The 20,117-nt window shown below is 46.8% G+C and overlaps 1 protein-coding gene across 1 annotated transcript; it reads right to left on the bottom strand.

The window, feature by feature from the left end:
- Window positions 1–1,516: 1,516 nt before the first annotated feature.
- On the bottom strand, window positions 1,517–18,768 carry ppm1ka (protein phosphatase, Mg2+/Mn2+ dependent 1Ka; the record flags this gene model as incomplete). The annotated part of the gene is made up of 7 exons (XM_083639994.1): window positions 1,517–1,651; window positions 2,149–2,283; window positions 4,767–4,911; window positions 6,721–6,886; window positions 7,716–7,816; window positions 9,320–9,492; window positions 18,520–18,768. 7 exons carry the CDS (start codon window positions 18,766–18,768, stop codon window positions 1,517–1,519), a joined length of 1,104 nt encoding a protein of 367 aa, XP_083496120.1.
- Window positions 18,769–20,117: the final 1,349 nt, after the last annotated feature.

The following is a 20,117-nucleotide window of genomic DNA, read 5'->3' as shown; positions in this document are numbered from 1 at the left end:
TTTCAATAGATTTTGACTGTTGTTGACATAAAACTGTGGCTCTATCCTCAACCCTTATAGAGCTTACACAACTACTGTATGTCTTGGATATTATATTTCTATACATCTTCATAATATATCCCACTTCAAATGTATTTGACATTATTTTATACATTTAATTACTGTACATATAAATCTAATGTTGCATGCTACAACAAAACCAACAGAAAAGCAAACAAGACTGCAGTCACTTTAGCTGCAAAACGACTATTAGTCCTAACCTACCCTACAAAAATCAACAGATAAAAACTGTGCTGGGTTAGTGCTGTAATAAGATAGAAATATTCCCTAATTACAAGCATACATAGTATACGATTATACTACAAATATAGACTACTATACTTTCTGTCATTATTAAGCAGACTTATGATTGCATAGTATCTTAATTACTCAAAATATAAAGCAACTAAAAGTGGCAACCATATTTTTATTTGGGCAACCAAAAGCTCCCCCCGGCAAGCACTTTTCAAAGTTAACGTTGAGCCCTGAGACAATGTATGTGTGTGTGTGTGTGTGTGTGTGTGTGTGTGTGTGTGTGTGTGTGTGTGTGTGTCATATGCTGCTTTCACGTGCTGTCAGAGTACTCGGAGGAATGAGATCCTGGGAAAATTCACGTGAACGGACGCTCAAGTCGGAAACAACAACTCTGCAACTCGGCGAACATTTTGGTACACGACTTGTCGACGTGACGTTGTATGCAGAAACCATAGAGGCAGAAACATGGCGGACGAAAGCAGATGCTTTGTTGATGGAAAGAAACATTTTATTTTGTTTCAAATGTCATTTGTAATAATGGTAGTACCATCAGTAGCTGTTCATGTGAAGTGGCCTAGATTAGTTAGAAAGGTTATCTAGTAGCATTAATCCTGATTTGGTTTGCACATTCCAATCCTTCCAACACCACAAGCACGACTAGCGGCCCAGAAAATATGACCACCGGAGGAGCACATGAATGCAGCAATGGACTGTAGAAAAATATGGACGTAGCCACCGTCACATCACCCATTGGTTTATGGACTGTTTTGAAGCCTCCAGTTTGTTATTTTTATCATCGCCATGTTGTTTGACTTCTCAGACAGACAGTGCCGCCTGCTATTGGTCCGTGAACGCAAGACAAGCGGCCGGCCAATCACGCCCCAAAGCATAGTCTGCTTCATCGTCTATTTTCAGACTGCTAAGACTTGAAACTAGTGATTGAGACCATAAACTCATTAGGAAAGTGTTTACTGAGGTCATAAACCAACCGAGAAGTACCAGGCTGTAAACATGTTTAATACTGCTGTAATGTTGGGCATTTTGACATGGGGGGGGGTCTATCGGAATTGACTCGCTGTTGGAGCCAGCCTCAAGTGGCCATTTCAGAAACTGTTTTTTGGCACTTATGCGTTGACTTCATCTTTCATCTTCTGAGGTTGCCGCTTGGTGTGTGTGTGTGTGTGTGTGTGTGCTCGTGTCCGTGTCCGTGTGTGTCTGTGCTCTACGCCCATCTCCCACTGGAGGCGAAGTTGCGGCTCATGCTGTAGATGGCGTTGGAGGCGGAGCTCTGTTTGCCCCAGGCGCCGAGCGGGACCACGATGACCGTAGCGTTATCCTCCGAGCCGTACTGCAGCGCCTGGACAGGACAGAGACACCGCATTACTGCTGTCACTCATATTATCATTACTCATTAATATATACTAGCTCTGATACCTGTTGGAGCAGACACTCACTGGCCATTTTAGTCAGGCCTCGCTCAGCCTCTCCTCTCTCTCCCCAAAGGGGTTTCATAGTCCACTTCCCTGGCTGATTCGAACTCCGCTCAGGTGAGCTCCATCAGTAGCTAACAAATCGAGCTCTCCATGGTCCTGAACATGTGATCATTCATTTTGACCACTAATTAGCCATTTTTTGCCATTTAATTGGCCCTAAATCAAAAATCTGGGCCTGTCGCTGTCTGCTACGGACCTCTGCTGGCCTGGTACCCGTGCCAAATGTGAATGCTCTCAGGCCGACGGTGTCCGAGGAAAATGAAGCAGAGATACAAGATCATATAGTGCTAGTAATACATTGTAACAGTAGGAGTAAGTCTAGTCGAAACAGTAGTAGTAGTAGTAGTAATAGTAGCAGTACCTGCTGGGAGATGACCTGCGCAGCCTCGGTGGGGTCGTGGGACTGGTTGATGACATCACAGATCTCCTGGTCACTCAACAGGAAGTTGATTCCATCGGTGGTCAGAGCGAGGAACGAGTCGCTGGCGTGTTTGATCTGGAGAGAGAGAGAGAGACACACACACACACACACACACACACACACACACACACACACAGACGGAAGGACGGACGGACAGACAGACAGACAGGCAGACAGACAGACAGACATACAGACATACAGACAGACATACAGACAGGCATAGAGACAGACAGACAGGCATACAGACAGACAGACAGGCAGACAGACAGGCATAGAGACAGACAGACAGGCATACAGACAGACAGGCATACAGACAGACAGACAGACAGACATACAGACAGACAGACAGACAGACAGACAGACAGACAGACAGAGTTTAAGATAGAGTCTAAGTCAGAATTCAGAGTTCAAAGTCAGAAATCAAATACTTTTTTATTTTTTTATTTTATTCCCGGTATTTTTAAGCGCTGTCATTGGCCGGAAGGTCCAAACACGGCCTAGTCTGAAGACTTGGGTCATGAAACAAACCGAGCTAGTACTTCAAACTCCTAAAACAGATCCAACCACTGGTACTGCTACTGTACATATTTGTTATCATCATTTCCTCTATTCTGTTTGGACTTTATCAAGTTGCTTTCACATCAAAATGATCCGCACCAAAGAATGGAATCCGAATGGAAGAGAGGACCGAGATTCTCTTGACTCTTGGCGAGCCCGATTTGGTAACCCTTCCTTTTACAGTCCGGTAATTACAAGGTATTTACCCGGTAACTACCAGGTAATTACCTGGTAATTAGAAGTATTTACTGGGTAATTACCTGGTAATTACCTGGTATTTAGCCAGTAATTATAGATTACAGATTGTAAATCTCCACTATCACCCATCAATTTGTCTAAATGTGACCGTGTTAGTGTGACAATAACTCAGATATTTACAAGGTAATTACCAGGTATATACTCGACAATGGACAGGTATTTACCCAGTAACTACCAAGTATTTACCTGGTAATTAGAAGTATCTCCTGGGTAATAACCTGGTAATTACCAGGTAAATACCCGGTAATGACTAGATATTTTCTTGACAACTACCAGGTATTTACCTGGTATTTACCCAGTAATTAGAAACTTGTACCACATACATTTCCAAAACGTTATCAAGTAAAAGCTCACGAGTTACCCGCTAAGTAAGGTGGAACTGTACTGTAAAAGGAAGCGTGGTTTATTTCCCTGGTATTACCATGTATGTTCCCGGTAATTGTAGATTATAAACATCCACTAGAGTGATACATTCAAGGCTGGTTCCATAAGGTACCATGCTTGTTTTTTCCCAGTGACGCGGTTTGTTTACAAAAATGCTGTTCGGCTGATCCCTTGTATAACAAACAGGTATTTGACATGGACTTTAAGAGTTATAAAGTTACTCTTTTTGACAGTTCACCTGTTTTGGCGTATTTGTCACAGGGTGGGGGTGTGTGTGAGGGCATGTAATAATAATGTGTTTTATCTTGATGTATTTGATGGCTGGTAATGGGGGTGCTGTTTTGGGTAGGTCCTGGGAACTGTGTTTGTTTTCCTCCTATGTCCCGACAGCTAATTACAGATGCAGTGTAGGTGTGCAGTGTGCCGTCCAGGTGGAGAAGCAGACTCACGGACACCGTGTCGGAGCGGAGAGCCAAGACTTTTGCATGCACGGAACACAAATGGAGGACGCCAGCCTCCGGCCAGACAGTGAAAGAGCCGGGAGAGCAACAGACATCCTGGTGGAACCGCTTGTTGACGGTTTTACTTGAAAACGTTTTTGCAAATGTATGGTACAAGTTTCTAAATACTGGGTAAACACCTGAGTTACTGTCAGGGAACACGGTCAAAACTAGACAGCCTGATGGGTAATAGTGGATGTTAATGATCTACAATTACCGGGAACATACATGGTAATACCAGGGAAACAAACCACGCTTCCTTTTACAGTACAGTTCCACCTTAGCGGGTAACTCGTGAGCTTTTACTTGATAACGTTTTGGAAATGTATGTGGTACAAGTTTCTAATTACTGGGTAAATACCAGGTAAATACCTCGTAGTTGTCAAGAAAATATCTAGTCATTACCGGGTATTTACCTGGTAATTACCAGGTTATTACCCAGGAGATACTTCTAATTACCAGGTAAATACCTGGTAGTTACTGGGTAAATACCTGTCCATTGTCGAGTATATACCTGGTAATTACCTTGTAAATATCTGAGTTATTGTCACACTAACACACATTTAGACAAATTTAGACAAATTGATGGGTGATAGTGGAGATTTACAATCTGTAATCTATAATTACTGGGTAAATACCAGGTAATTACCAAGTAAATACGTGGTAGTTACCGGGTAAATACCTTGTAATTACCGGACTGTAAAAGGAAGGGTTACCCAAGATTTTGGTCTCGAGTCCGCAGTGGAAAATGATTCCAAACTTAAGCCACCTAAGAGATAGGCCTGTAAACACTGCGATGGAGCGCCTCCTGCTGGCCTGGCCTGGACAGGTGAAGGCGTCAGGTGAGGTGTGACTCACGGTGAGGAGGCGTGTCTCTGGCTGGGCGACCACCCCGCTGCTCTTCAGGTGGAAGTCTCCGATGCTGCGCGTCATCGCCAGACGCCCGTTCACCCTCGCCTGGCCCACGCTGTCCCACGTGACCAAGCCCCCGCAGCGCTGGACCCTACACACGTGAAGTTTGACCTTTTTATTAACTCATTGAGTGCCAGCCACTTTTGGAGAACGGACGCTCCCAGTGCCAGAGTTTCAGAGCGTTTTCAGTGATTTCTCGAGGCCCACAGAATATTGTGTGATATTACTATGTAAACACCGAACACGCAAAAAGAACAAGGAGACTCTATTGTATCATCAGCAAAAAAAAGTTTATTGATACCATTTTCCGTTCTTTAGTTATCAGCCGGAGAAGATAGGTCAAAAACAGCAAATACAGGCATTTCTATCTAGAAGCTGAGATATTCAGGCTTTTGTGAAATGCAGCATTTCAAGCACATTCACTGACTCTAGCTAATATTTTCTGATGTAGTGACGTGGTGTAGTTGTGTGCTGCCCTGGGTGCCCCACCCCCCTCTCCCCCCCTCAGCTACAAACTCCTCCCCACACTAGTAACACACAGCCTCACGCACCCAGCGTCTATTTTCGGAGTGCTTTTTGTGCGCCGCCTCCCAGGCAGCGCGACAATACATCCATGAGCGCGACAAGGAAATGCCAACCCGGACTGCAGGGAAAGGGTTGGCACTTCGGCGTCGGGTGCTGCCTTTCTGGCGGCTAATCGTGTGAAGAAACTATGCAGACAGACAGACAGAGGCAGAGGAGCTCAGTTGTGTGCGCAGATTGACTGCTGTTGCCAGGCACCGTCAGTTGCAGCCAGAGCAATCTACATGGCTCTGGGCTGCAGCATGAGCGCTTTCTCTTTGATCAGGGGGCTTTTTCAGGTTATATTTCGGACATTTCTCTAATCTGGAGAGCACTGTCGCCACCTGATGAGTCCGTAAAATAGGTTATACAGCTTCAATAGCTACAATATTTGTACAGGACATACATAAGGCTTTGATCCACGTCCCACCGTCAAAAAAGGCAATTGACGACAATCGTCGTCTTTGGCACTCTACGTTAGTATTCGAATTGACGACAACTGTCGTCATTGGCACTCAATGAGTTAAGACACTTTGCTGGATAGAAAAGGTGGAGGTTTCATACTGCAGCTTTGACATCTTAGCTTTTACATTCTAGTCATTCAGCTGATCGTCCAGCATTGCGGATGAGTTAGACACAGTCTATATATTCACCTTATTCACCACGCCCACTTTTTCTCTCTTCCGCGTTCAACGCAAACGTATTTGTTCTTCCGGTTCAGCGCTAGTTGCCTACGGTGGCTAATATTAGCCGCTAGTTAGTTATGTTATATGGCAGTAAAATGCCACTGAATGACCAAATTGATATAACTTTTAACCATTTCGAGTAACACTGTTTCCATACGGATCACCAGCGTTACTTTGTTGGCTATATTCATAACGTTTCTATCTCGGATGCGTTATTTCGAATCCCACATAGGTTACGCCTGGCGCAACCTATGTGGGTTTCAGGACGAAACAGTCTCGACTCCACTAACGTCATCTTTAGAGCACAATATTCCTGAAATGCAAGTTTAACTAAACAGTTACATGTCCTCTGCATTCTACATAAAATTACGATATTACGGGTTGTTTTATTTTGTATGTTACATACTTATTGGCCAAGATAATGTTAGTTTATTCTGCCAGTTTAGGAGGTGAGTGTGGGCGGCCATCTTGCCTGCAGGGTTTTTGGCAAGTCTAAACGGAAATACTATTACGAAATGATGTAATGCGGAAGCGTCCATGTATGGGCAAAGAGTAAGGTGAATAGAGATGTGAAACTCAAACCTGTGGCTAGAGAGAGAGAGACAGAGACAGAGACAGAGAGAGAGAGAGAGAGCGAGCGTGCAAGTATGTACCTGTCTTTCTCGTCCGGTCGGTCAGGTGTGTGGTCATGGCTCAGCTTGGTGGCCGTCCCCTCTCTGCACAGCAGCGCCCGGCTGTCCCCCGCGCTGCCCACCGCTAGCTCCGCCCCCTCCCGCAGCAGGGCCACCGTCGCCGTGGTGCCGCAAGTCAGGAAGGAGGCTGCAAGGGACATCACTGTTACCATGGAAACGCTACCGGCTGCAAAAAAGCTGTGCGAGGTTCGAGTCAGACCAGAGTCATATTTTGAGGGCGAGGAGAATCAACAAGTCATTAAAGTGGTTAAATAAAAATATATATAATAATAATAAAACAGCATCTTAGGAGTGACTTGCTTACTTAAAACCCGACATGTGACTCAAGTCATTTTGATCCAAGTTTCAAGCAAGTCCCAAGTCATTTTGTGTTGGGCAGGTCAAGTCAACTTACAGGTTATGTGGTCAAGTCCTTAGTTCAGGCAAGTCAAGTCACCCCCCCCCCCCAGAATACTGCAGTCTTACATAAGCTGTAACCTTAACCTCAGTGACTTCATGCCTCAACTCAACCACAATACCTTAGTTAACATGAACACCATTAGTAAATCATTACTAGATTAGTTTGTTAACTGTTAATTAAGGAGGAGTTCATGCTTATTAAGCATGAACTCATCCTTAATTAATGTACAATTTTGTAAAGTGTTACCACATTATTCTTTTATTTAGTATCACTGTTGAAAATTAGGGTAGATCATTCTCTCTTAAACAAAAGGTGTGTCTGACAGTCACCTCTTGATAGGGTTTGATCTATTTCTCTGACTCTATTGCCTCCCCTGGTTTGTATTCAGTCAGTTCTGGTCAGACTCCTTATGGGATATTCTGAAACGCCTATGGAAAAAATGAACGGGAGATTTATTTCTGGAAGCAGGGCCCGACACATTTAACACGTAGGTGAAACTGAACACTTAGCATGTGTGTGTGTGGTGTGTGTGTGTGTGTGTGTGTGTGTGTCTCACCGTTGTTGAAGTAGCTGAGGTGTGTGTGTAGAGCGTTGTCTGCATCCAGAAAGGCTTTGGTCAAAACTTTCTCCAGATTGTCCTCTTCCTCCAAAGCATCTCTACACAGCAATAAGACAGAGCAATCATGTGATCAATCAATGTCTTGTTTAATTCATTGTTATATTATTTACATGAACAGAAATGCTACGGATTACTATACATAATAAGAAATATTATGAAAGCTTAAAATGACAGTTACCCCCATTTTTTTTATTTTTTTTTTATCTTACCTAGGCTATCCATAGATAGTTTTGTCGACACCTGCTAGCTGCTAGGTAGCAGCAGCTATAAGAAAAGTGTTCCTACATGAAACTGCTCACAATGAGGTCTGTGGATTATCTTGAGTAACAAAATAAACAGCATTCTTTATCCGATAAAGGCCGCTATTGTTTTATGAGAAAACCCATAAACACACCTAGCTTTCTGCTGAGTCATCAGGTTTATTCATTGCAGTCAATGTCCACTCACACACTTTGAGGTGAGTTCCCATTATTTACTAAAGTGCATGTAAACGCAGAAATCAGATTATTGCCAGTTCCCTGAGTTATCTGTTTATTGTGTGCATGTAAAGTTTTGTAAACGCACGCATGCTTTTGTAGCCTATATATATATAAAAACAGCTGCTTTAAGCACCACAAGCTGATAGGGCTGGGCAATATAATCGATACGGCGATATATCGCGATATTTTATTTCCCGATACTGTATCGATACTTGGACGCCAAGTATCGCGATATTATTATTATTATTATTATAAAAAAAAATTTGCAGGCCATGTCATGCTCTGCATCTGGTGATTCCCACCCCTAATCGATACTGTATCGATATTTCCCATATCGATGCGTTCAGTAACACTCAACACTCAGTAGTTTTGACTGAATTTGTCCACTAACTTATCAGTATAAAGTGATGTACATATTATTACACTACCTGGGTGGTACACAGTGTGTTGTATCTTTAGCTCTATTATTTAATTTTGAGTAAATTCTGTAGAATATCGCAATATATCGCAATATGTATCGCATCGCAATATATCGTGATACAATCGTATCGTGACCCAAGTATCGTGATACGGATCGTATCGTGAGATCCTTGCCAATACCCAGCCCTACAAGCTGAGTGCCATCTAGTTCCATTGTATTAGCCGATATCGGCAAAACTCAGCAACTCACACCAAAACGATCTAAATGGATAAATAGGACTAACAGGTAAGAGGAGAAATACATGTATCTTTTGTTTTGAGGTAAACTGGCCATTTAACCTTTATTTGTTCATATTAAAATTTGTATACTGTATAATATTTATACTCTTTTTTTTAAGTTTTGTTGTGATGCTTTTGAATGTCCATTTTATTCTCTTCTTTTATTTTATTTTCCTGTCAACCATTTTATGTGAAGCACTTTGAATTGCCTCTGTGTATGAAATGTACTATACAAATAAACTTGACTTGACTTGACTTGACTTGACGTAAAATGCAAACATGCAGGAAGTGTGTGTGTGTATGTGTGCGTGTGTGTGTGTATGTGTGTGTCTGTGTGTGTGTGTGTGTGTGTGTTGTGTGTACCTGATGTGTTTCTCCATGAAGGTGTAGCAGTACTCGGCGGCGTGCGGGCCACCGTGGCCGTCGAACACGGCGAAGTAGAGCAGGTTGTCATGGATACGAGCGACGCGCAGCCGGTCCTCATTCTGCTGCCTGAGACCCAGAACTGATGCACTGCCCACCCGAGAGAGAGACACCTGTATGATGGAGGCAAGAGGGGGCCGCAGGAATTATTAGAGGTAAGTCAGTCTCTTTGGCGACACCTATGGTGATGAGCGGTCATTGCAGGTGAGATCCAAACTGTGTTGCATAATGTGACGTTAGTCAGTTTGTTCCGCCATAATATAAACCACCGGAAAAACTGGAGTTTATTATCTATCCTACTTCACACAAGGGTTGTCGGGAACCTACGGTAACGTTAGTTACTTAGTAATGCTAGCTGAAGAACGAGTCTATTTTGTTAGCTCCGCCTACCCTCTCGGGGGTGTCTCCATGACACCCAGTTCATAAATGCTGCAATTACTGAAAATGCAAAGGCTTTCCATCAATGGGCCATAGGCTCAATCACCATTGTGTTAACTCAGTCGGTGATAGATAGTGACTTAACACACATTTATTTACATGGAAATCTTCTAAATTATAATCAATGATTAAAAACCAAGTCCAAAAGAATCACCGTATTTCCTCTAATAGTGGCTGCTAGTCAATCAAAAGCAGGGTGTCCGATAATGGCCAGGAGGCAGGAACAAATGAAGGCCAGCCCCAAATACAGGTAAAGGAAAAGGGGGAAAAAACAACAACAACAACGGTGGATACCAGTAACTCCTGCTGCTTGTCACATGTATATAATAATGTAACTGTAGTTTGGGGTAACGTACAAGTGCCACACGATGGCAGTAGCGACATTTGAAGTACCATGGGAAACATTTTTACAGCAAAGTCTAGTAGAAGAGCCACACTATTAACAAAGAGCATGGAAGGAAAGAGACGACACTCCGGCCATTTTTGGAAACAGAATGCGCCTCGCAGTGGTCAGCTGCGGTAGCGCGGGCCCCTATAATCAGCCTCTCTAAACAGTAACTCAACGGGAGAACACTCTAAATTTCGTGGATTCACATCTTTTCTGGGCGTACTGTAAATCTTGATTGAAGTGGTGTAGTGCAGGGATGTAAAACAACAACCATATTGTGGAAACTAAGCAAAATTTTTCTTTTTTTTCTTTTAGTTTTTTCAAGATAAATAGTAAATGCAAAGGACCGAGGTTAAAACCACGGCAACGCACTTCTGACGGAGTGGACGACAGCCGCTGACTCTGAAGGTAATATTTTCTGATGTGACACCTCAAAAACCTTCAATAAAACAGTGAAAACAAAGGAATTTTGTTTGGCAAAATAATATTTTTTAGCTGCAACCAGCAGCGCTGGCCCCTGCGTGCGCAGACCCTACACCTTCTTGCTGGTCTTGATTTACTGCTGGTGGGCATCAGATAGCTTGTTTGCCTGTCTCTGTCAATCGAGCCTGCTGTGTGGGTGTTGTGTGTTGTACGCTGCCCTGCGTGCCCCACCCCCCTCCTCCTCCTCCTTCGTGGGAGTGTCTCTGCGCGACTCTGAGTGTCGCTGCGTTTGCTCTCGCTCTGCTTTTGCTCCGTCTGCACTGAAAAGTGCGCTGCATCCCCCCGCTTTTTCACAGCCTGTCCCGGCTCCCACCTGAGAATAATGTAACTTTTCAGAAAGAGGCTGGTGTCGGCAACTAAATCATATGGAGGGGCTATTGCAGCGGAGACGGAGGAGCTCAATTGTGGTGTCAGCAGATTGACTGCTGTTCACAGGCACAGCTAACGTTATGCTTCATGCATATCGATGCGATTTCCGTTTCCTCATGACTTCTTCTTTCTTTTCTCCTGGCCTTTCTCTAATCTGGAGAGCACTGTCGCCACCTAATGGGTCCCTAAAATAGCTTTTACACATTCAACAGCCACCATACTTTCACAGGAGATGGATCTGGCTTTGATACACGTCCCACCGTCAAAAAACGCAATTGACGACTTTAGTCGTCTTTGGCACTCAACGTTACTAAAGCAATTGACGACTAAAGTCGTCATTGGCACTCAATGAGTTAATAAAAAACAGCTACCTAACGAGCCCAAACAGAAGCAGATGAGAAAACGAGGAGGCGTTGGAACACTGGCGCATGATTTATACCTAAAGATGAATGACTAGCAGCTTCGCTCACATTTACTTGTAGCTACAGCTGGTGTCGTCTCGCTTGCCAGACTATCTCTGTTTCGCGCTGTACCAGTGCAGGAGAGAGTCTGGCTGCTCTTACTCTCACTCTGGTCTAGCGGGAAAAAAGGCTCTGTTATCTTTACAACCATCCACCAAAAGTACCAAGCAGGCCTGCTTTATTGCACAATCCAAATATTTGCCAACACTTGCAATTTTCAGCTTGTGGCAATGCTAGCTTGCTAGCTAGCGTTGTTGTTGTTTCACAGCAGTGGAGTCATTGCTCAACTTTCAAGCTTAAAGGGACACTCCGCCCATTTTCAACCAGCTTTGTATCATTAGAACATCAGTCGTATATCAGAAAACTGTAAACGGTTTTGAAGTCTGTCATTTAATTTGACAGTTATTGAGTGTTAAAAAAGTGTGGACCAGTGATTAGAACATCAGTCGTATATCAGAAAACTGTAAACGGTTTTGAAGTCTGTCATTTAATTTGACAGTTATTAAGTGTTAAAAAAGTGTGGACCAGTGACATCACTGGTCCACACTAACTCAAATTAATAACTCATTAACTCAAATCAACTCTCAATAACTGTCAAACTATTAATCATTCATCTAGTTTGACAGTTATTGAGAGTTGATTTGAGTTAATGAGTTGCCCATGCTGGGCAAGCTATGCAGATTAACCAGCTAGCCCTTTGCAGAAACGCGGGGATATAAACAAAGTGTTTTCTGACGCTATATACTTCCTTATACTTCCTGCTCTACTTCATAATGTCTACCCTTACCACGACCAAATCCGAACCCGAGCTGAATCCTGGCTGTCTTACAACCGGCCAGGCCCTGGTGACTGGCTGCCTTACAACCAGCCAGGCCACGAGTGGTATTCCTTCAACCGCGTCCGAGGACGTCATCTCTGTGGTTCTGATCGACCACTGCCCGTGAGCCCTCATCTACGATCCAGCACACTTCACGAGGCAAGCCCACAAGCTTCCCAACAAATTGGTCCTTCGAGCCGGATCAGAGGACTTGCGACGCTCAGAGATGGAACAGGAGTCAGGTGAGCTCGCTCTGGTCACGGCACCTCGCCGACCAGAGGAGCAATCCTTTCCCCATCAGATCGAATCTGGATACAGCAGGAGTAGTACTCAGGGGCCAGACCCCCTACACTCCCACCAGACGATCCAACCGGGGCGGGAGCTCATTCGCAGCCACCAGGAAAACAGACTCCCTGCTCAGGCAGTCCAGGCAAGGGCCGATCTAGCTCGAGAAAAGGCTAAGTTCGACGCTACGATCGCGTGCCACAGGGAGACCAACCGGGACCTCATCAAATACATCGAGGAATCCCAGCGCACTGGCAGGTCCCATCAAGTTGGCCACCAGTCAAGTCGGGACAGGTCAGGTCATGGAGGTTTGACCTATGACAACCATGACGCCTATGCATCCTGCAGCCCCAGCGGGCGCAGGAGTCACCATCATCAGGGCGCAAGCCATCATGACGGAATACCTCCGGCCCAGGCCCTCGCCTATGACCCGGAGACCCCAGGCCGGTATGGGTCAGCCCGGTACCAAGGGGTCCGGCCCTCTTCCCGAGCAGAGCCTCGGTTGAGGAGCCCCAGTCACTCTCACCACCATAGCGCTAGCAGTCACCGCAGTCACCATAGCGCATCGCGACACTCTAGCGCCAGCTCACGGTCAACCGTACGCGCCCACTCCTCCTCCTCAGCCCGAGCGGCAGCTTACGAGGAATACAAGGCACTATTGGCGACCGAGAGCCTCCGCCGCCAACACGCGGAGGAGGAGGAAGCTGATGAGGAGTACGACCGGCTGAACGAGCAAACGAGAGAGGCTCAGCGGGCCCAAGAACGGGTGAAAGCAGAGGCTCAGCGGGCGCAAGAACAGGCCCACGCTGAGGCCCAGCGGGCCCAAGAACAGGCCCAAGAGGAAGCCCAGCAGATCCAGGCAGAGGCCCTCCAAGCTAGAGAGCAGATCACCCGCCGCCTGGAGAGAAGCCGACGCCTGCGGCAAGCTGAGCTGGCGCTGGACGAGGCCCGGGTTCGTGCCTGGCTGCAAGTCGAGCAGAAGCACGTAGCGGCCCGGCCTCGCGCCCGTCTGCTTGCCGGGGACCCGGCAGTTCCACCTGTGCCTCTCACCTCCCACGACCAGGGTCAGGTCAGCACGGCGGCTCCAGAGCCAACAACCCAAACTACGGAACCCACTGTTCCAGTGCCAATGCCACCAACACTCCCACCTAGGACATGTCCGCCGACAAAGGTCGCCGACCCTGAGCATGCAATAGAGTGCAACGGGGCGGCCGAGCCCGCCACTGGGATACCCCACACTCAGGTAGGCATGGCGAACGTTGGGACCAACAACACGGGGCACAGTCAGCCGGCCGGCATCAACCACCCCAGGATAGCCGGGGTCGAGAGCTGGGACCCCCCCAGAGGGCGGGACCAGCCACTACCTATTCCCAGAATTCACCTCCTGGCCCTGCCCGGGCTCATGGAGACAACTCCAGCCAAGGCCTCCAGGGAGGCCAAGAAGTCTGAGCAAGTGGAGCAAGTGGACATGCCTTTGCGGACGGCGAGGCAGGAGCCCCAGATGCTTCACGGGGTGGCCGTCTCCCTCATCGTCTCGCCGGCAATTCGCTCAGAGCAGACCTATTGCACCAAGAGAGCCTTTACGGAACCGAACCTTGGTCTAGGCGAGCAACCTTACCCCGTCACCGCCCTGCAGCAGGAATCCCGCCCGAGGAATTTGCCCCTCCATCAGTTCGGGAGGATCCATCTTGTCCTGCTCATACAGCACCTATGGAAATGGGAACCAGGCTGGGATGACCCAGTCCTACCCGAGACACTGCTGCAGGCCTGGGTAGAGTGGGAGGACGAGCTACCGCAACCGCAGGTAGCCGCTGCGGTCGACATTACGCGGGGAAGGCCCCTCCCCGCACTCACCACCAGCAGTCGGGGTTGCGGATCCCCCTTCCCTCTTCTCAGCCCAGATCGCTGGCCAGAGACACCCCGACTCCACACGACCGCGGATCAGAGCGAGGAGTTGAAGCCAAGTTACGGTGGCCTCAGGTCGGCTCCCCCCATGCCGGAGGAGTGTACGACCTTCGGTGCCCTCAGCGAGGATGCCACACCGGCGCTCCACGGGGCGGCCAACGAGGCACTAGGGGCAGAGGCCTCCCTCCAACGAGGGCAGACAAACTGCTTCCTCACCGACCCTACGCCGCTGAGTTTCCTCAACTGGAAACTCAAGCCACCAGAACCAGAGGCCCCTCACTGCCGCAGTAGCTGGGCAGACCCCCAGCTCCTGAGCGGCTCCCACGCTGACCTCACGCCGCTGAGGTTCCTCAACTGGAAACTCAAGCCACCAGAACCAGAGGCTCCTCACTACCGCAGTAGCTGGGTAGACCCCCGGCTCCTGAGCGGCTCCCGCGCTGACCTCACGCCGCTGAGTTTCCTCAACTGGAAACTCAAGCCCCCAGAGGCCACTACAGCTCACTACAGCAGTTCTGGGTAGACCCCCAGCTCCCACACACATCCTGGCCAACGAGGACAGTCACCAAATCTTGGCTCTTGTGATGTACGGGACTGGACAACAACGTGTAGACCCGTACCTACACCCGGCCGGTGGCCAAGCGGACCACAGCCCCCCTCACTGCCAGAATAATCAACCAAGCCCTGCCTATACCAGGTGGGACTGGAGGGCCATTCCGGCCATTTCTGGAAGAATACAGATTCCCCACAGGAATCTGGGAGCGGCTGTAGAAAAGGGTCCATAATGACCCACCGTCAGGCCTGTTCTTGGGGCAGTCGATGCCCACGAACCGGCGCGCCAACGACGTAATGACGATGACATCATCAACGATGACAATGATGACGTTGACAATGAAGAGTTCACCTGTGAGGTCATCGGCGATGTCAGGCGGTCTAGGCTGACTGTGATGGCAGACGGGACTTTACGGGATCACCGATGATGTCATAGCTCCCTGGACGTTGTGACATCACAAATGCGGGGATATAAACAAAGTGTTCTGTGACGCTATATACTTCCTTATACTTCCTGCTCTACTTCATAATGTCTACCCTTACCACGACCAAATCCGAACCCGAGCTAAATCCTGGCTGTCTTACAACTGGCCAGGCCCTGGTGACTGGCTGCCTTACAACCAGCCAGGCCACGAGTGGTATTCCTTCAACCGCGTCCGAGGACCATCATCTCTGTGGTTCTGATCGACCACTGCCCGTGAGCCCTCATCTACGATCCAGCACACTTCACGAGGCAAGCCCACAAGCTTCCCAACAGTGGTAATGATGAAGATTTGGAACACAGCTCATCCTTCTGTGGTTGTGTGCGTCCTCATGCAGCCTTTCTGTCTTTGCTGCCATCACTGACTGTGTGTCAGCTGTTAGCCGTGTGTTAGCCTTAGCCGTGGGTTCCCCAGGTGCGTCCACTTAATCATCATGAACACTATCAAGCTGACCAACAGAAGGACGTCACACCCAGGAATCATGGGAATTGGAGTCTTTATCTCCCAGTGACATCACATACAGTAACAAGCTGTGCATCTTATATCAGCTGCACAAATCATTGCTCCATAAGTAATAATAAAAAGGAGGGGAACTAAAGGCAAAAATGGACGTCATCTGGTGTCCGGACCGTAACAATACTTATCAAACAGAGGGAATTAGAAATAAAGGCCTGTCTCTAATGTAAGCCTGCTTCCAATAAAGGTTGAACAAAACACCCCATGTCTTCTCGTTAAGGTTTGCTTCGAATGTTTAATCTTAAGGAGAAGACTTAAAGTGATAATACGGAAGATTTTCATGTAAATAAATGTCTGTAAAGTCACTACAGTATATATATCGTCAAGTGAGTTAACACAATGGTGATTGAGCCTATGGACCATTGATGAAAGCCCTTGCATTTCTCTGTATTGCAAGACTTATGAACTTGTGTCTGTGGTGACACTTTCCCCGCCCCCCAAACAAAAAACCCCAGAAATATATCACAAGCGGCTTCACAGTTCTTGACGTGTTTCGCCTCACCCAGCACCATTGTCCGGGAGGGAGCAGGTAGGCGGAGTAGGAACATGTTTGACTACCAGTGTTGCCAGATGCAGGTGATGGTTTCCCGTCCATAGACTGCCAGAACACACACAAAACGGCACAACGGAAACGACCCAATCTGGCAACACTGTCAACGTCCTACCAGAGTAATATACATGTAGAAGAGAGAGTGGGCCAACGGAAGTCCAAAATGCGTGACTCACGTAGCCTCACGTAGTGGGGGTATAGCCAGGAAGGGCTCTCATGCTACGTTTTAATGCAAAAAATAAAGCTGATAATATACCATTTGATTCTTTAAACATCTTAAACACTTTCAAAAGTACATCACAAATTGTCCATTCTGCTGCAACCCGACAGCGCTGCTTAATTAATGCAAAAATTGGTCCATTGGAGGGAATGAGATGTCGCAACTCTTCTATTATATAGCTCTGCTAACTACCGGAGACCCACTTCTTCTTTTGAGATGTGTGCGCGGTTGGCGTCCAAGCGTTGCATTACCGCCCCCACTGGCCAACTTGAATATATTAAGAAGAAGAAGAAAAAACCCTTCATGTCCCATATGCGATGCAACACTGTGTGGATCTCATCTGCAATTACTGCTCATGGCCATAGGTGTTGTCAGAGACAAGAAAACTGAAATCTTCCATATTATCACTTTAACTCATTGAGTGCCAATGACGACTATCGTCGTCAATTCAAATACTAACGTAGAGTGCCAATGACGACTAAAGTCGTCAATTGCGTTTTTTGACGGTGGGACGTGGATCAAAGCCTGATCCATCTCCTGTGAAAGTATGGTGGATGTTGAATGTGTAAAAGCTATTTTACGGACCCATTAGGTGGCGACAGTGCTCTCCAGATTAGAGAAAGGCGAGGAAAAAAGAGAGAAGAAGTCATGGGGAAACGGAAATCGCATCGGTATGCATCGATATGCATGAAGCATAACGTTAGCTGTGCCTGCAGCAGCCAATCTGCTGCCACAATTGAGCCCCTCCGTGTCCGCTGCAATAGCCCATCCGCAATGGGAGCTGGTGACAAATACACGCGGAACGCTGTAAAAAAACTGGATGTAGCGCACTTTTCAGTGCAGAGCAAACTCAGCAGAGAGCCACCAGAACCACCAGAGACACACCCACGGAGGAGGGGTTTGCAGTTGAGGGGGGGGGGGGGGGGGCCCAGACAGACCCAGACAGCAGGACAGGATTGGCAAACACAAGCTAGAATATCTGATGCCCACCAGCAGTAAATCAAGACCAGCAAGAAGCTGCAACCAGCAGCGCACGCAGGGGCCAGCGCTGCTGGTTGCAGCTAAAAAATATTATTTTGCCAAACAAAATTCCTTTGTTTTGACTGTTTTATTGAAGGAAATTATTTTTGAGGTGTCACATCAGAAAATATTAGCTTCAGAGTCAGTCATGTGCTTGAAATGCTTCATTTCACAAAAGGCTAATTATCTCAGCTTCTAGTTTGAAACGTCTCTTTTTGGTGAAATCAACCTATCTCCTCCGGCTCATAACTAAAGAACGGAAAATGATATCAATAAACTTTGTTTTGCTGATGATAGAAGAGAGTCTCATCGTTCTTTGGGCGTGTTCAGTGTTTACATAGTAATATCACACAATATTCTGTGGGCCTCGAGAAATCACTGAAAACGCTCTGAAACTCTGGCACTGGGAGCGTCCGTTCTCCAAAAGTGGCTGGCACTCAATGAGTTAAGGGTGTTTTGCGCAAGTGATTTTATTTGAAGGAAAACTTAACTTGGACTTTAAGGAAAATCTCAAGGTGTTTTGTGCAACCAGCCCCTCTGCAGCTGAGGTAAATAAAGGCCTGGGCCAATATGAGAGGAAATACGATAAAACAATGCATGAAGCCATGAATGAAAATGCTCTTAATAACACAATTCTGCCTAATAAAGTAGGAGCACCTGTGGTATAGGCTTTCCATATCTGATGCTGGAGGGCAGTATGATGGGTTCTTCTATCCTGTTGTCCCAGATGCCAAACGAGTCCCAGGTCACCGGCCTGCCGCTCCCGTCCGGGTCGAACCGGGGCGTCCCGCCGGCCCGGCGCACGCACCCCACCCCGCACCATGACAGGTTCGCCCCGCACACCGTTACAGGGAGGGTCTGCAAGACAGGGGGAACGATCAGAATCGGCAACTGTCCTGGATTCATGGTTTCACAAGCTGAGAATAAAGCAAAAACACAGCTTTAAAGTGTACATATCAGCAGCGTTTTGGGGGAGAATTAAACAGGACAGCAGTCGTCCTCCACGAATGATGTGGTCTTTGTCTGAACCAATCAGGAGCCACCAGGAGACAACAATAATTTACCTCTTGATATTATGTTTGTACAGTCATGCATGTATATATCTGTGTGGACCGTTTCCGCGGGTCATAGGGTCAGGATTCCCATGTGGACCATCCTGTCTTATCTCTGTTGATGGTCAAATGTAAAGAGGACCTTGTTATGGTGAACTCTGTTACCTGGGGCCTTTTACAATCTGTATGTGTTTCCATCATGTAGCCTAAGGTTGAGGATGTATGTCGCCACGTTTCCAGCGTTAATTTGAAAATGTTAGACAAATCAAACAAGTTGGGTTGCCATCAACTAAAACCACTTGCTTGTGTGTGTATGTGTGTGTGTGTGTGTGTGTGTGTGTGTGTGTGTGTGTGTGTGTGTGTGTGTGTGTGTGTGTGTCAAGTCAAGTCAAGACAAGTTTATTTATATAGCACATTTACACAACCAAGGTTGACCAAAGTGCTGAACAGGCAAATATCAAATAGACACAGACAGTTGATACAGTAGAAATAAAAGAAGAAAACAACATACAACAACAACATACGTAATAGGCACAATCTCAACCCGAATTGAAGGCTAATTGGAATAGATGAGTCTTAAGCAATGACTTAAAAATTCCAAGGCTTTGGGCGCAGTTCTTATATGGATGGGTAGGCTGTTCCACAATTTGGGGGCAGCTACCGCAAAGGCTTGGTCGCCTCTGTTTCTCAATCTAGATCTCGGGACATCCAAGAGCACCTGGTTAGTTGACCTCAGAGCTTTAGTGTGTGTGTGTGTGTGTTTGTGCACATGCGTGTGTGTTTGTGCGTGTGCGCGTGCGCCCGTGTGTGTGTGTGTGTGTGTGCTCGTGCACATGCGTGTGTGTTTGTGCGTGTGCGCGTGCGCCCATGTGCGTGTATGTGGGCGTGAGAGGCAGAAGTGCGGCTCACCAGTATGGTAGTTTCAGGAGCAGGGCGTGCAGACAGGAGGGCCTGTCTGGCCCCAGAGCGCCCACAGCGGACCAGGCTCAGCAGCACTGCAGACGGCATCACTGTCCAACTGACTTCTCTAAGAAAGACAGAGAGAAAGAGAGAAAGAAAGAAAGAAAGAAAGAAAGAAAGAAAGAAAGAAAGAAAGAAAGAAAGAAAGAAAGAAAGAAAGAAAGAAAGAAAGAAAGTGCATTGAAAACTTGTTCAATGCCAAAAATATGTAAAAATGTAATGAAAAAAAAAAAACCTAAGGCT

This window comes from Poromitra crassiceps (genome assembly GCF_964638095.1).
Source record: "Poromitra crassiceps genome assembly, chromosome: 7".
In the NCBI taxonomy this organism is placed as follows: domain Eukaryota; kingdom Metazoa; phylum Chordata; class Actinopteri; order Beryciformes; family Melamphaidae; genus Poromitra; species Poromitra crassiceps.
Note: the sequence above shows the minus strand (reverse complement) of the source record. Positions and strands in the feature narration are given on the sequence as shown.